We start from the raw sequence: 15,180 nt of genomic DNA on the forward strand, positions 1-15,180 counted from the left end.
TCAAAAAATTTTTTAAAATATTGAGAAAATCACCTTTAAAGTTGTCCAAAGTTCTTAGCAATGCATATTACTAATCAAAAATTAATTTATTTACTGTAGGAAATGTACAAAATGTTAATGGAACATTTACTTAATGTCCTAATGATTTTTGGCATTAAAAAAAAATTGACCCATACAATATTTTTTGGTGATTGCTACGAATATACCCGTACTACTTAAGACTGGTTTTGTGGTCCAGTATCACATATGTATTTAAACTTCTGGTCTAATCTTTAGTATTTCAACTTGAATATTAGGCAAAACCAAGACTTAAATGTGTCCCATAAAGTTATTTAAAAGAGAGAAGGACTTTTAATCCTAATTCACACATTTAGACATAAGATGTAACCAGGTAAATCAATACAAAACAACAGTCTCAGTTACAAGTTACTTTATTTGACTGTACAACATATTTTGAATCTCCTAAACTTCTGGAGAAATGAAAAAAAGTATTACGTGTTGAAAAGACAATATTAAATGTGACAAGTCTTGTCAGCGGTTTCATGCAAGTGCAGTCTTTTTTGGAAACATTGCTGCAAGCCTCTTTTGGTTTCTCTTGTCTCTTTGTTCTTTCCGTACTTTACTCCTAAGGTATTTTTCAAGGCTCAACCTGAAATTCAGAACAACAGAGTTAAACATTATTGTATCAAGGAAATGTCATTTATGTAATGTAATAATATTTGTTAGTGAGTGTTAACATGTATCAGCTGTGAATGAGTCTCAAGTAAATAACTACTTTATGGAGACCCAAAAATCAAAGCTTCTATATTCACCCTTGAAAATTAAATGCAAAACATTTGTGAACAAACCTATTTGAAATATGATTTTTCCTTCACCTTAAAATTACATTTTTAGTTTTGAAACAAATTTGACACTTGCCTTGTGTAAGGGGCAACATGTGATGGTTCAAAGAATCGCCGCCTTTTGTATCTGGAATTGAGGTACCATGGGATTGGATGTTCTTTGAAGCGGTACCTGATGAACAGACACGCTTGTAATAAGTTACATTACACAAAATAGATGTGCATAGAAGAACAATCTGCAAAACATTTACTTATTTGATTTGCTTACCAGAAGGTTTTGCCAAAAACGTTTCTGCGCCATTCACCCGGTCTACCTCTCTCTTGTCCCGTCTGCAATAAGCGCAGAGCATCCTCACGTTCTTTGACAATTGTATCAAGACGTTTCATTGACCTTTCAACCTGTTAAAAGAATTCATAACAGACATTGGTTTATCCATGTACACCTGATACAGGAACAGATTCAGCCTGTGTTTAAACTTCAGGACTGCTCTGCTCTAGACTGTCATTCCTTCAAGGGGACATCAGATGAATTTTTTTGTTAATTATTTTTTTTTAGCTTTTTTGCATTTAGGAAGCTTTCTGCCATGTCTGCTAGCTCATAAAAGCTGAAAAGAAAACATGCAGCCAGTTTGTTTTGGGCTGTAACTGAGTCTGTACAGTGTCATCCAGCGAGCTGTTTCAGTTTGCAGATTGTTTCTACATACATAGCTACAGTGCTTTGCAAACGTATTCTTTTTTTTTTTTCACATTTTGTTTTGTTGCAGCATTATGTTAAACTGCTTTAAATTAGTTTTTCCCCACATCAATTTACACTCCATACACCATAATAATGACAAAGCAAAAACCAGGGGTCCGTTCTTCGTACCTCGCTAACTAAGTTAGCTGGATTTGATTGTTGACGATTTTGCGTGATCTTGGATCGTTCGGTTCTTCGAAGCTCATCCGCGACTTGCTGTCATAGTAACAGGTCCGTAAGTTTAAACCTGCTCGGGAGCAGGTTTATCTCATGTAAACAGGATTTAGGCTGCGCTCCTGACAGGTTATGATTGGTTGAAGTGGTGAGGTTACATCTGATTGGTTAAAGAGCACGACTGACACGGACTGACTCACGTGGGAAAAGAAAAGTATTTTGCAAGAAAGTGTAGAAAATAATTACGACGATTCACACACGAATGATGACCACAGCTACACACACACATTATATATATATATATATATATATATATATATACTACCGTTCAAAAGTTTGGGGTCAGTACTTTTTTTTTTTAAAGAAATTAATACTTTTATTCACCAAGGATGTATTAGGTTAATAATAAAAAAATATTAAAAGTTAATAATAAATAATTTACATTGTTATAAAAAATATGTATTTTGAATAAACACTGTACTTTTTAAACTTGAAACCAGAAAAAAAAATCATAGGTTCCAAAAAATATTTGCAGCACAACTGTTGATAATATCCAACATTGATCATTCTAATAATAAATCAGCATATTAGAATGATTTCTGAAGGATCATGTGACACTGAAGACTGGAGTAACAGCTGATGAAAATTCAGTTTTTCATCACAGGAATAAATTCTATTTTAAAGTATGTTAAAATATATATATATATAAAACATTATTTTATATTGTAAAAACAATTTGCAATATTAATGTTTTTTCTGTATTTTTAATCAAATAAATGCAGTCTTGATGAGTCGAAGAGACTTCTTTAAAGACTATTACAAGTCTTTCTGACCCCAAACATTTGAACGGTAGTGGATAAAATAAAAATATAAATAAAATAACATACCAAGGAAAAAACATGCATCATGGGCAGCATTAACGCATTTAATTTGTTCACTACTTTTTGCCAGCCCTCTCTCCTTGCTTTTCCAGCCTTTGCAGTTTTCCCTTGCGTTTTAATTAAACTCTGAAACTCCTGAAATCCCTCAATCAAGAGTTCTTGCTCTGCTGCAGAAAAATACTGAGCTCGCTCCTTCGTCATGTTCGCCGACCAATCACAGAGTTGCCAATCAATGTTTCTACTATCGATACGTAGCCCCTTTTAAGCCACGCAATGATCTCAGATCACTTCATCCAGCTATACTAATCATCAACAACAGGTGCGTTCGGAGAACCGGAATAGCGAGCTCATAGTTAGCGCGATGATTTGATCTTGGATGTGTCATTTGATCTTGGATGTAGTAAGCGAGGTACGAAGAACGGACCCCAGATTTGCAAATTTTACAAATTTATTAAAAATAAAACACTGAAATAAGTACATTGCATAGGTATTCATACCCTTAACTCAGTACATAGTTGAAGCACCTTTACAGCCTCAAGTCTTTTTGGGTATGATGTGACAAGCTTTGCACATCTGCATTTGGCAATTATCTGCCATTCTTTGCCTCACCTTTTCACCTCTCAAGCTCTGTCAGCTTGGATGGGGGCTGGCAGACATTTTCTAGAGTCCTAGTTGTTCCAATCGTCTTCCATTATGAATAATGGAGGCTACATGCTTCTGTGAACCTTCAATGCAGCAGATTTTTTTTTTATGAACTCTCCTCTAGATCATTGCCTTAACGCAAGTCTGTCACTGAGCTCTACAGGCAGTTATCTTGACCTCAGGACTTGGTTTTTGCTCTGATATGCATTTTCAGCTGTTAGACCTTTTCTGAGAGGTGTTTGTCTTTCTAAATCATACTCATTCAAATGAATTTGCCACAGTTTAACTCCACTCGAAGTGTAGTAACATCTAGAAGCAATATGAATGCTCCTGAGCTAAATTTCGAGTGTCTCAGAAAAGGGTATGAATACTTATGCAACGGAATCTTTTCAGTTTTTTATTTTTAATAAATTTGCACAAATGTTAAAAACCTATTTTTTGCTTTGCCATTATAAAATAGGGAGTGTAGATTAATGTGGGAAAAAAAAGTAATTTAAAGTAGTTTAACATAAGGCAGCAACATAACAAAATGTGAAAAAAATGAAGGGGTATGAATAATTTCGCAAGGCACTGTATACTGGCGTTCAAAAATTTGGGATCAGTAAGACTTTTAATGTTTTTAAAGAAGTATTTTCTGCTTATTTGATTAAAAATACGAGAAAAAAACTGTAATATTGTGAAATATTATTGCAATTCAAAATAGCGGTTTTCTATTTTAATAAACTTTAAAATAGAATTGATTCCTGTGATGCAAAGCTACATTTTCAGCATTATTACACCATGATCCTTCAGAAATCATTCTAATATGCTGATTTATCATCAATGTTGGAAAAAGGTGAACTGCTTAGTATTTTTATTGGAACCTGTGATACTTTTTTCAGGATTGTTTGATGAATAAAATGTTAAAAAGAATATAATTATTTATTTAAAATATAAATATTTTGTAACATATACACCACTGTTCAAAGTTTGGGTTCAGTAAACTGTTTTCTTTGTTTGAAGAGAAATTAATACCTTAATTCAGCAAAGATGTGTTAAATTGATAAAAAGTGATAGTAAAGACTTATATTGTTAGAAAAGATGTGGGTTAAAGATGAAAAAGAGTTTAAGCATAAAAACAAAAAGTGTAAAGTGTAAAACTGTTGTTGTTTTTCCAAAAAAAACAAAAAACAAATATAAATTTTTCCCTAATTTACAAAAGACACCCACTAAAATGTCATTCTGTCTCACAATTTTGTCAAGCATATTTACAACAAAAATCTATTTATGACATTAAAAGACGAATTACAAGTCAGAATAAGCATGCTGTTTGAATTTTTACATAAATAGTGTTACAGTAAATGACAATGTAACATTATTTCAACCAAATTTTGACATTTTATTCTCCAGAAACTTATTTTACACTTTACATACATTTAATGTGCTTTCTATGGACATAAAATTACTTTTGTACATTTCTTTTGATGTGGACATCTTAACGTCTTTGACCCATGTATATTTTGAATAAATGCTGTTTTTCAAAACTTTTTATTCATCAAAGAATCCTGAAAATAGTATCACAGATTCTAAAAAATATTAGGCAGCACAACTGTTTCCAACCTTTATAATAATTCAGCATATAAGAATGATTTCTGAAGGATCATGTGACAGTGAAGTCTGGAGTAATGATGCTGAAAATTCAGCTTTGCATCACAGAAATAAATTTTATTTTAAAGTTCGATCCCAAACTTTTGAACAGCAGTGTATCGCAGTAATTTCTTCTTATCCCATTTTATCAACATAAACTAAACATTTCAATGAAATTTCAACAAATTACATACCTTTTTGAGGCGCTCTGGACTGGGCATTGGAAGGTGCTGTCGTTTTGACTCCTGTTCGACAGTGAGTAACATGTTCTTTTCCTTCAAGAGAACATACCTGAAAAATACAAATAGGAATGTGGGTTAATAGTTATTGCCTTTTTTAACTTCTTTAAAAGGCTTCAAACTGTAAAAACTACTCAATTACCAAAGTTTGTGTAAGTCTTCATTACTTTTCACTCTAAGCTGTTTGGCAGACCATGGAGCACCTATGAGATTCCAAAAAATCATCAGGAGACAGCATTATTAATTCTGCATTATCAAGTGATGGTAGACACGATTTTAGGGCACTGAATATGTATTGGAGGCCCAAAATGAGGTCTAGATATATTTAGAGACACAGACTACCGTTTATAATAACTGTGAATAATAAACATGCAGATGAATTCGCATTTAACGCTGCTGGAAACGTTAACGTTACCTGATTTAACCGTTTGTTCACCCCAATTCTCTTGCAGGTCAAAAAATTCTTCCAGTCCTTTTCTGACACAGGATGTGTGGAGTGCTCGGTTATTCATGGAACTTCTGAACCACCACGAGTCATACATTTGTCTATATTCCAAAAATATGAAAACAAATTTAAATTAATTGGTGATATATTAAACCATGCTTCACTTACTCTGGTTAAGATACTATCATGATGCTCTGACATATAAACAGCAAGAAAAAAATACCTTGGTTGACACGAATGAAACTTGGAAAACGCTTGAGTCGCATATTGAGGCTGTATGTGTGAAGAAACTGTAACAACACGTTGAAATTGTCTGCAGATAGCAGTCAGGCGGCTCGTTACGGCCGCAGCCATCTTGACAATGTCAAACGAAACGGTGAACGGAAGCGTGCAGCGCCACCTGTCGAACAGTAGTATATTAATGCTGCCTTCATGTGATATGGGAAAGATGATGCTTTCCACTTGTGAAGTGGAAATTACCAGTGTGTCGTATTCAGGTGCTTTTGTTGTCGTAGTGAAGAGAAACATGGCGAACTCGGAATTTGCCCTCACATGCTACTTAGGTAAAAGTTTTAAAACGGTTATAAACTCCCTAATGCATCTGCTACAGGATGCATCAAAACGCAAACGGTAAATTATAGGCTGTATCTTATTGATCATGAATAGTACAGTTGTTTTAAAGACAATACTTACTAATGGTTATTTTAGCTAGCCTATATATACGTTTTTATATAAGCCTATATATAGTATGTATATTTTATATAGCCTATATAAGTTTTTTTACTTTTAACATCATGCAATGTTTACCATTCATTATGGTTTCGTTACTGTCCGCCATGTTGAAAGGTCAAAGTTTATCCCATCTCGGCAACTCGGGTATCATAAAAGTTTTCGAGCTTTCCAGTGGAAATTACAACGTGAGTGGGTGTTCATGTGCAATTTCGATGTCGGATTTTGGTATTTACCATAATTACGATAGCACATGAAGGCAGCATAACAACAACACATTCTCCACGTTAAAAGTTCGAGCGCCTTTTTCCTCTCCCTTTTTCCCACGTTCAGCACTACAGCATGCATCAATATAAATAAACAAGAAAATATTATCCTACAAAATCAGCCATTTAAAATAACATAACGTGAGTCGTTTAAAAAATACTGTTTATTGTTCCTTTATTTGTGCAACTTTCCAAATGCCTTAATGTATAGTTTTAATTGCTTAGCTAGACCCAGAAGTTTAGCCAATTAATGTTGTAAGCAATACTATTAATCTTTTAAATTATTAATTATTAATTAGCAAACTGAAGTGTAAATTACTCAGTGTAAATAACACACTACCATACTTTACAATATTTCCTATTTAATGTCCAAAATCAAAAGCTGTTTATGCAAATATTTAATTTCATTTCATTTTTTTCTATTTAATGTCCAAAATCAACAGCTATTTATGTAAATATTTAATTTAATTTCATTCTGCTCTTCTTTAGCTTTATTTATGACATTTCCTATTTAATGTCCAAAAGTAACAGCTGTTTATGGAAAAACTTAATTTAATTTAATTCTACTCTTATTTAGCTTTAGTTAGATTTTCCTATTTTGTCCAAAATTAATTTAATTTTTATTTAATTTTAAATTTTATTTTATTTTGCTCTTCTTTAACTTTATTTACGATTTTTTTTCTATTTAATGTCCAAAATAAACAGCTTTTTATGCAAATATTTAATTTAATTTTTATTTAATTTTATTTAATTTTATTTTATTCAGCTCTTCTTTGGCTTTATTTATGATATTTCCTATTTAATGTCCAAAATTAACAGCTGTTTATGGAAATATTTAATAATTTAATTTAATTTAATTCTGTTTTTTTTATTTAATTTAATTTTTTTCTATTTAATGTCCAAAATCATCAGCTTTTTATGCAAATATTTAATTGAATCGAATTTAAATTCATTCTGCTATTCTTTAGCTTTATTTATGACATTTCCTATTAAATGTCCAAAAGTAACAGCTGTTTATGCAAAAACTTAATTTAATTTAATTCTGCTATTATTTAGCTTTATTAAGATTTTCCTATTTAATGTCCAAAATTAATTTAATTTCTATTTTGTTTTATTTTGCTTGTCTTTAGCTGTATTTACGATTTTTTTTCTATTTAATGTCCAAAATTAACAGCTTTTTATTCAAATATTTAATTTAATTTTATTTTATTTTATTTTATTTTATTCAGCTCTTCTTTAGCTTTATTTACAATATTTCCTATTTAATGTCCAAAATCAACGGCTGTTTATTCAAATATTAAACTTAATTCTGCGCTTCTTTCGCTTTACTAACGTCAAAAATCCAAAATCAACAGCGGTTTATTTTATTTTAAGGGCCACATACGAACTTTTACTTTGCCCTAAACATCAATGGAGAACATGGCTTCACTCCGCGTTAGATCAGCCAATCAGTGAAGGCCTTGTTTTCACGCACTCCCTCAACAGTCATGGTGGGCATGAGCATTCTGCGGACGGCGGCTGCTTTTACAGCCAGATTAAACCCGTTGAAACGAACATGTCAATCTTCAAATCTGCTCTCCAGGACTGTTGCACGTTCAGAACAAGGTAAAGGATATTTACTGTTACTAAACGCAACGATATGACCGTTTTTTTTAGCAGTGACCTTGCTTTGCCTGCTTAGCATATCAAGTGTAAACTGGCCTCTAAAACAGTCCCTTCTGTAACCTTCCTATAACTATCACATGCAGCTGTTAAGATACGTATATACGTAAATATACTACATGGGCGTTTTTACATCGTCATATAATTAACAGTTTCTACTTCTAAGTATTTCTCGAGCTTTTAGAACGTTGTTGTAAGTGTTAATGTGAAAGCAGTTCATTTACAAAGTTAGTAAGTAAAATATTGTGGCCCTCATTGTGTAAAAACTGATTTAATTCCACTAAGTAAAGACTTACAAGTTGGGTTTGGGTTATGTGTTCTGTGTTTAATTTGACTTCCTGTTGAGTAAAAAGTGTGTTTTGCAGGCAGTAATGCTGTGGCAATATTTTTTAACCTGTTTTAACATTGTTCTTATACAGTGGTTGTCCGTCATGGGAGCCATGGGAAAAGGATGTTCATCATCAAGCCCACTGACTTCTATGACAGGAGATTTCTTCATCTGCTGGTAAAACTTGTTATAAATACTTTGCTTCAGTTGCGTGCTATTTATAATGCTCATTCTTATTCAAATAATATTTGAAAATAATCTTTCTCTCCTCTCTCGCTTTGCTACACCAGAAATATTACATTCTTCTCACTGGCATCCCGGTGGCAGCTTTTGTGACGTTTGTTAATGTTTTCATAGGTAGGTTTCTCATGTACCTGACTGCTTTTTCTCCTATAGCTTTCTGTACCTGCTAAAATAACTTGAATAATGTTAGTAATGCCTGCATTTCACTAAACAGGAGAAGCTGAGTTAGCAGAGACACCTGAAGGTTACGAACCAGAGCACTGGGAGTACTACAAGGTATTCTGATTTGTATGCATAAAAACATTAAACACAATGCCAGTGAAAAGTGCAAATTGTTAATCAAATATTTTTTAATTGTGTCGCTGCTGTCATAATGCATCTTGTCTTTTATTTCATTGGTTTTCTTAATTTTATCTTAGCATCCCATCACCCGTTGGATTTCTCGTTACCTTTATGACAGTCCAGTTAAGGACTATGAAAAAATGATGGCACTTGTCCAAATTGAGGCAGAGAAGGCTGAAATGAGGTAAGTTTTATTCTCATTCAGCTAGCTAAAGACACACTTTCTTGTTATTTCCACATACGGTCAGTTTTGTTCCCTTAAATACCTATTCTATTTCTATTTTATCTACTTGTTTAATTTATTTATTAAAAAAAACATTGACCCTAACACTTGCACCCTCTATTATATTTCTATTCTACTGCTTGTTTCTTTTTATTAAAAAAAGAACTCTTTAACACTAGCATTCTCCATTCTTTTTCTTTTTATTTATTAAAAACAAAACACACAAAAACCCTAGCTACGTATACTTTGTAGACCACCTGAGACATGTCACAGCACTTTTACCCCAGCTTGGAAACCACTGTGCTAAATGACTAAATGTGAATATAAATGTAAACATTTGGCTACACTTTACAATGGAATTTCATTTGTTAACATTAAAGGAGAAGTTCACCTCCAGAACAGAAATTTACAGATAATTTACTCACCCTCATGTCATCCAAGATGTCGTAAATTTCAGGATTTCTGTCCATAAAGTGGACTTCTATGGTGCCAGTGGGTGCAGCTTCAAATAGCTCTAAATGATCCCAGCGAGGAAAAAGGGTCCTATCTAGCAAAACAATTTTTTTAGAGCCCTTTGAAGCTGCATTTAAACTGCATTTCGAAAGTTCACCAATAGAAGTCCACTGTATGGAAGGAAATCTTGAAATGTTTTTCTTAAAAAACATAATTTCTTTACAACTGAAGAAAAAAAAACCCAGCTTGGATGACAAGGGGGTGAGGAAATTATCTGTAAATTTTTGTTCTGGAAGTGAACTTCTCCTTTAATGGAATAGTTCACCCAAGATTTGGAGAAATTTAGCATTACATCATTACTCACCGATGGATCCACAGCAGTGGCGATTTCTTTAAGACTGCAAGGGAAGCTCAGCTTCCCCTATAATGTCACAAAATTAATGGTCAAATTACATACTATTGTATTAACATTTTATTGACTAAAAATGCGTTAGAAAACGTTCATCTCAAAGACGAGTTCGTTCAGAATCAGTTAGATATAGCAGGTCGGCTGACTTGATTTTCTTCTCATACATTCCCGTAGCGTCACAGTGCATTTCCCCGTTGAAGCTCAGCGTCCATTGACTTCAATGGGGCTGCTTTGAACGTTTTTTTTTCAGTGCTTTGAAACTAGATGGTCATTGGATAAACGCTGCGATTATGTCCCGCCCACGGACGCTCAGCGTCTCTGGGGGTGAATGAGGAGTGGGCTGGCCTGGACGCCGAGCTTCTGCGTGATGATTGGAGGGTCTGTCGAAAGATTGCATCTCCTTTTGACTGACAGCGATTTTGTACTATAAGGAATCGCTGAAGCTATTCGCGCTCAGTCCCATCGTGGATTTCTCAAGTTCAGTCGAAATAAAAACTGCTGCAACCTATTTCTTTATATTTGCTTGGCGAAATTGCTTGATTTTCATCATACATTTCACACAATTATACACCTCATTCCTTGTTTCACTTTTACAGAGTTTAATATTTTTTTTAGATCGTTCATTCATTCATTCAAATAGTAGGCTAGGAAACTGCACACGATGGCAGACAGTGCTAATATTGTCGACCTGATTTTGGCGAAGCCATTTGAAAGTGTTCCTTACGAGGAAAAACTTAGAATTAAACAGCAGGGCAGATCAACACCTAAGATTGATTTAGTGCAAAAGATAGGGAAAAATAACAGGTCTTTTCAGCTCTTCTGGTATGACAAAGTTAGCTGGCTGACTGGAAGTGCTGTGACAAATAAAATGTACTGCTGGCCATGCCTCTTGATGAAACCAACTTTTAAATAAATAGACAATTTTATGATGTAGGCCGAAAATGAGCTTCCCCTATTTGACAGACCAGTAGCCGCCACTGATCCACAGTGAATGGTGTGCCGCCAGAATGAGAGTCCAAACAGCTGATTTGCAATAATCCACAGGTGATTTACTTCACTCCAGTCCAACATTAATGTCTTGTGAAGTGAAAAGCTGTGTGTTTATAATAAACAAATCCATCCTCCATGTATAATATTGCTTTCTCTAAAGTCATCTTGTCTGAATCTAGAAAAAAAAAAAAAGTGCACAGGTCAAGCACTGTTTAAAAGCAAAAACAATATGTAAGGGGGACAACAGGTGATGGACTTTTTTACTGGAGGAAACATTATTAATAATTTGGCCAGAAGCAATGGTTTAAAGTAAAACGAGCCTAAAACAACTTTTTCACTTCATATTATGTTAATGAGTCATGTGGATTACTTGTGAATTATTGTGATGTTTATCAGCTGTTTGGACACTCATTCTGACGGCACCCATTCACTGCAGAGAATCTGTTGGTAAGCAAGCGATGAAATGCTACATTTCTCCAAATTTGTTCTCAAAAAAAAAATAATAATAATCATTGACATTTTGAATTGCCTAAGTTAATTTTTTTAGCAGATTTTAATTTTTGGGTGAACTATTCTTATCCACCTTATTTTTCTCGTTAAGAGCGGGTGGCCATTTGTAAATTTAACCTGTCTGAATTCCGAAACGGCTCATTTTGCTGCTTAAACAAATGCAAACTGGTGTGTCTTCTCATATTATTTTATTTTAATATATTATCTTTATTATGAACACACTGGTTTTTGGTGCAAACAGTTTTACCGTTTACTGCACTTCGTTATTCTTCTCGTTATTTCCCTACGGCGAAAGTCTAACATGTTACCAGAAAACAGCTTACTTCCACATTAAAAAATAGGGTGGATACATTAGCTAACATGAACTAAGAAATGAAAAATACTTCTAATGCATTAATTAACCTTAGTTAATGAGAATTACAATGTTTACTTATACATTATTAAAATTAAAAGTTGTATCTGTTAATATTATCTAATTGAATGGTTGTAACTTACTAACTAACTTTAACAAAGAATAAAACATACTGTAACAAATGTACTGGTCATTGTTAGTTAACTTTAAGTAATGCATAAAGTAGTTGAAAAATAAAAATACTGTCATTTTACTCACCCTCATGTTGTTCCAAACCTGTATGAATGTCTTTATTCTGCTGAACACAAGATATTTTGAAGAATGTTGATGACCAAACACTTCCTGGTGCCCTTATTATGAAAAAAGGGAATTGTTTGGTTAGCCAAATTCTTTAGTCTTCTTTTGTTTTCAGAAGAAGAAAGAAATTCATACAGATTCAAAACTTTAGGCTGAGTAAATGACGTAATGGGGCCGTACTGTAAAGGAAAGGAAAGGAGGTGAAGGGAGGCCAAGTATGGTGACCCATACTAGGAATTTGTGCTCTGCATTTAACCCATCCAAGTGCACACACAGAGTAGTGAACACACACACACCGTGAACACACACCGTGAACACACACCCAGAGCAGTGGGCAGCCATTGCTGCGGCGCCCGGGGAGCAGTTGGGGGATCGGTGCCTTGCTCAAGGGACTCACCTCAGTCGTGGTATTGAGGGTGGAGAGAGCGCTGTACATTCACTCCCCCCACCTACAATCCCTGCCGGACCTGAGACTCGAACCTGCAACCTTTGGGTTACAAGTCCGACTCTCTAACCATTAGGCCACGGCTGCCCCGTGTTACCAGATATTTGTATTTGTAATAATTCATAGTTTTATTAGTACTCATGCATGTATTCATGGGTCCTTAATTTTCACACTTAAATTTTATTGCTGACATGCATCAGTTTTGGCAGATCTCTACGGTCCAAATCAATACCAGGCACTTATGAGCAAGTGTAATTATGGTTATGTCCAGCATTCACCACCTCTCCTTAAGCACATTGCAGTTAATGAAACGTTTGAAAAGTAGAAGCATTCGTCTTAATTATCAGACATTTTGTTAGCCTTTGAGTCAAAAAGGTTGCCAACACTGTTTTTTAGGTGCTTTTTGAGTGTAAAATAGCACATAATTTCTTGTTCCACTATATAAAATACAAATAAATAAGAAGTAGGATGAAACAGGATGTACTAATTAATGAAGGTAGTAGAAAGACTTTTTCATTGGTTATTACTTTTTATTGCTAGATTGTATAAATGTATCTTTATTGATATGTCAGGGAAATTGGTACTAACTATTATAAGATGGCTTTTCTTTTGCTTTTCCTTTCTTTTTTTTTTTAAAAGTAGAATCAAAGTTTATATTATCTAGTTTAGCAGTCTGTATATGACCTTTCGAAATTCTGCTCACTAAAGCAGTCTGTACCATATGTAGGTTCATTCTGAGTTTGAGGTGCCTCCAAGTAAAGAAACATCACAATATCATTAATAAACCATGTGCTAGAAGATTAGAAGAAAAGAGCAATATTTTCTGCAGGGTAAAACATAAGGAAGGAGTTGTCGAACCTGGGGATACAGTTTAATGTCAGTACCACAACAGCAAAGGCTGCTGTGTAGACTGCTCACAGAAATGTATCTAGTTTTTATATATTATTCCATATTTTTCTTGTAGACAACTACAGCTTGACGTCCGCCGACAGATGAGAGCAAAAGGAGATGGACCCTGGTTCCAGATTGAGACGCTTGATAAGAATCTCATCGACCACAGCCCTAAGTCGTCTCCTGATAACTAGGAATGGTCATGCGTACATGTCTAAGATATTCAGGCATTATACAATGTATAATGTGTTGTTGTTAATAAAAAATATCATGTTTTTTTTCCCCTTTTCTTTGCCTCTGGCACCAATAAACTAATGATTATAAATAAGTTACTGCTCTTGTGCATTGTGTTGCTTCAAGATTTTTCCTTTTAATCATGTACTAATATTAGAATATTGTATGGCTTCAGAAGATTTGGAAAACAGCGCATAGTGACTACTTTTATAATGCTTTTATATTTATATCCAGTCTCCATTCTTCATATTTTCATGAAAAATATATTAAACAAATTATTCATAATTTCTTATTTTTGTGTTTCAAGGAGGCAGAGACTTGACAAATATCAACTTTTATTGAAATATATGTACAGTTGAGGTCAAAAGTATACATACACCTTGCAGAATCTGCAAAATGTTAATTATTTTACTATAATAAGAGGGATCATTATGAAATGCATGTTATTTTTTATTTAGTGCTGACCTGAATATATGAAGATATTTCACATAAAATATGTTTACATATAGTCCACAAGAGAAAATAATAGTTGAATTTGTAAAAAAATGACCCTGTTCAAAAGTTTACATACGCTTGATTCTTAATACTGTGTTGTTGGCTGTTTCTGTTTAGTGACAGTTGTTCATGAGTCCCTTGTTTGTCCTAAACAGTTAAACTGCCTGCTGTGCTTCAGAAAAATCATTCAGGTTCCACAAATTCTTTGGATTTTCAGCAATTTTGTGTATTTGAACCCTTTCCAACAATGACTGTATGATTTTGAGACCCATCTTTCTAAATAGATAACAACTATTACAGAAGTTTAATATGCTGACTGATGCTTCAGAAGAAAACCCAATGCGTTAAGAGCATTTAATTTGAAGATCAGGGTAAATTTAACTTATTTTGTCTTCTGGGAAGCATGTAAGTATCTTGTGTAGCTTCTAAATGGCAGTACTAAATAAAAAATATATATATTTTGGCAAAATAAGAAAATGTACAGATCTTCATTCTATATAAACGTTTACACCCCTGGCTCTTAATGCATTGTTTTTCCTTTTGAAGCAAAAGTGAGCGTTTGAACCTTCTGTAAAAGTTGCATATGAGTCCTTTAGTTGTCCTCAGTTTGAAAAAAATGCATCTTAAAATCATACAGTCATTGTTGGAAAGGGTTCAAACACAAACTATCACTCGATCATTCAGGTAAACAACACAATATTAAGAATCAAGTGTATGTAAACTTTT

General features: G+C 33.7%; 2 protein-coding genes across 2 annotated transcripts; one reads left to right on the forward strand and one right to left on the reverse strand.

The window, feature by feature from the left end:
- Positions 1–413: 413 nt before the first annotated feature.
- mrpl47 (mitochondrial ribosomal protein L47) lies at positions 414–5,939 on the reverse strand. Its single transcript, XM_073851382.1, has 7 exons — positions 5,809–5,939; positions 5,556–5,686; positions 5,283–5,343; positions 5,096–5,192; positions 1,111–1,241; positions 919–1,014; positions 414–649 (listed from the first exon to the last, which is right to left on the reverse strand). The coding sequence occupies exons 1-7, from the start codon at positions 5,937–5,939 to the stop codon at positions 541–543; spliced, it is 756 nt and encodes a 251-aa protein (XP_073707483.1). The 3' UTR covers positions 414–540.
- A 2,100-nt stretch (positions 5,940–8,039) lies between these two features.
- On the forward strand, positions 8,040–14,053 carry ndufb5 (NADH:ubiquinone oxidoreductase subunit B5). The gene is made up of 6 exons (XM_073852039.1): positions 8,040–8,185; positions 8,662–8,747; positions 8,861–8,927; positions 9,028–9,089; positions 9,233–9,339; positions 13,799–14,053. The coding sequence occupies exons 1-6, from the start codon at positions 8,068–8,070 to the stop codon at positions 13,917–13,919; spliced, it is 561 nt and encodes a 186-aa protein (XP_073708140.1). The 5' UTR covers positions 8,040–8,067; the 3' UTR covers positions 13,920–14,053.
- Positions 14,054–15,180: the final 1,127 nt, after the last annotated feature.

Source organism: Garra rufa, chromosome 12 (assembly GCF_049309525.1).
Source record: "Garra rufa chromosome 12, GarRuf1.0, whole genome shotgun sequence".
Classification (NCBI taxonomy): Eukaryota; Metazoa; Chordata; class Actinopteri; order Cypriniformes; family Cyprinidae; genus Garra; species Garra rufa.

Bases quoted from the DNA above. Each gene is read 5' to 3' on its own strand.
- ndufb5 (XM_073852039.1), top strand. From the start codon at position 8,068: ATGGTGGGCATGAGCATTCTGCGGACGGCGGCTGCTTTTACAGCCAGA. The intron at 8,748-8,860 runs GTAAAACTTGTT...TTGCTACACCAG, and splicing joins GGAGATTTCTTCATCTGCTG to AAATATTACATTCTTCTCAC. The intron at 9,090-9,232 runs GTATTCTGATTT...ATTTTATCTTAG, and splicing joins AGCACTGGGAGTACTACAAG to CATCCCATCACCCGTTGGAT.
- mrpl47 (XM_073851382.1), bottom strand. From the start codon at position 5,939: ATGGCTGCGGCCGTAACGAGCCGCCTGACTGCTATCTGCAGACAATTT. The intron at 5,344-5,555 runs GTAACGTTAACG...GGAATCTCATAG, and splicing joins TGAACAAACGGTTAAATCAG to GTGCTCCATGGTCTGCCAAA. The intron at 1,015-1,110 runs GTAAGCAAATCA...TCTGTTCATCAG, and splicing joins GTTTTTGGCAAAACCTTCTG to GTACCGCTTCAAAGAACATC.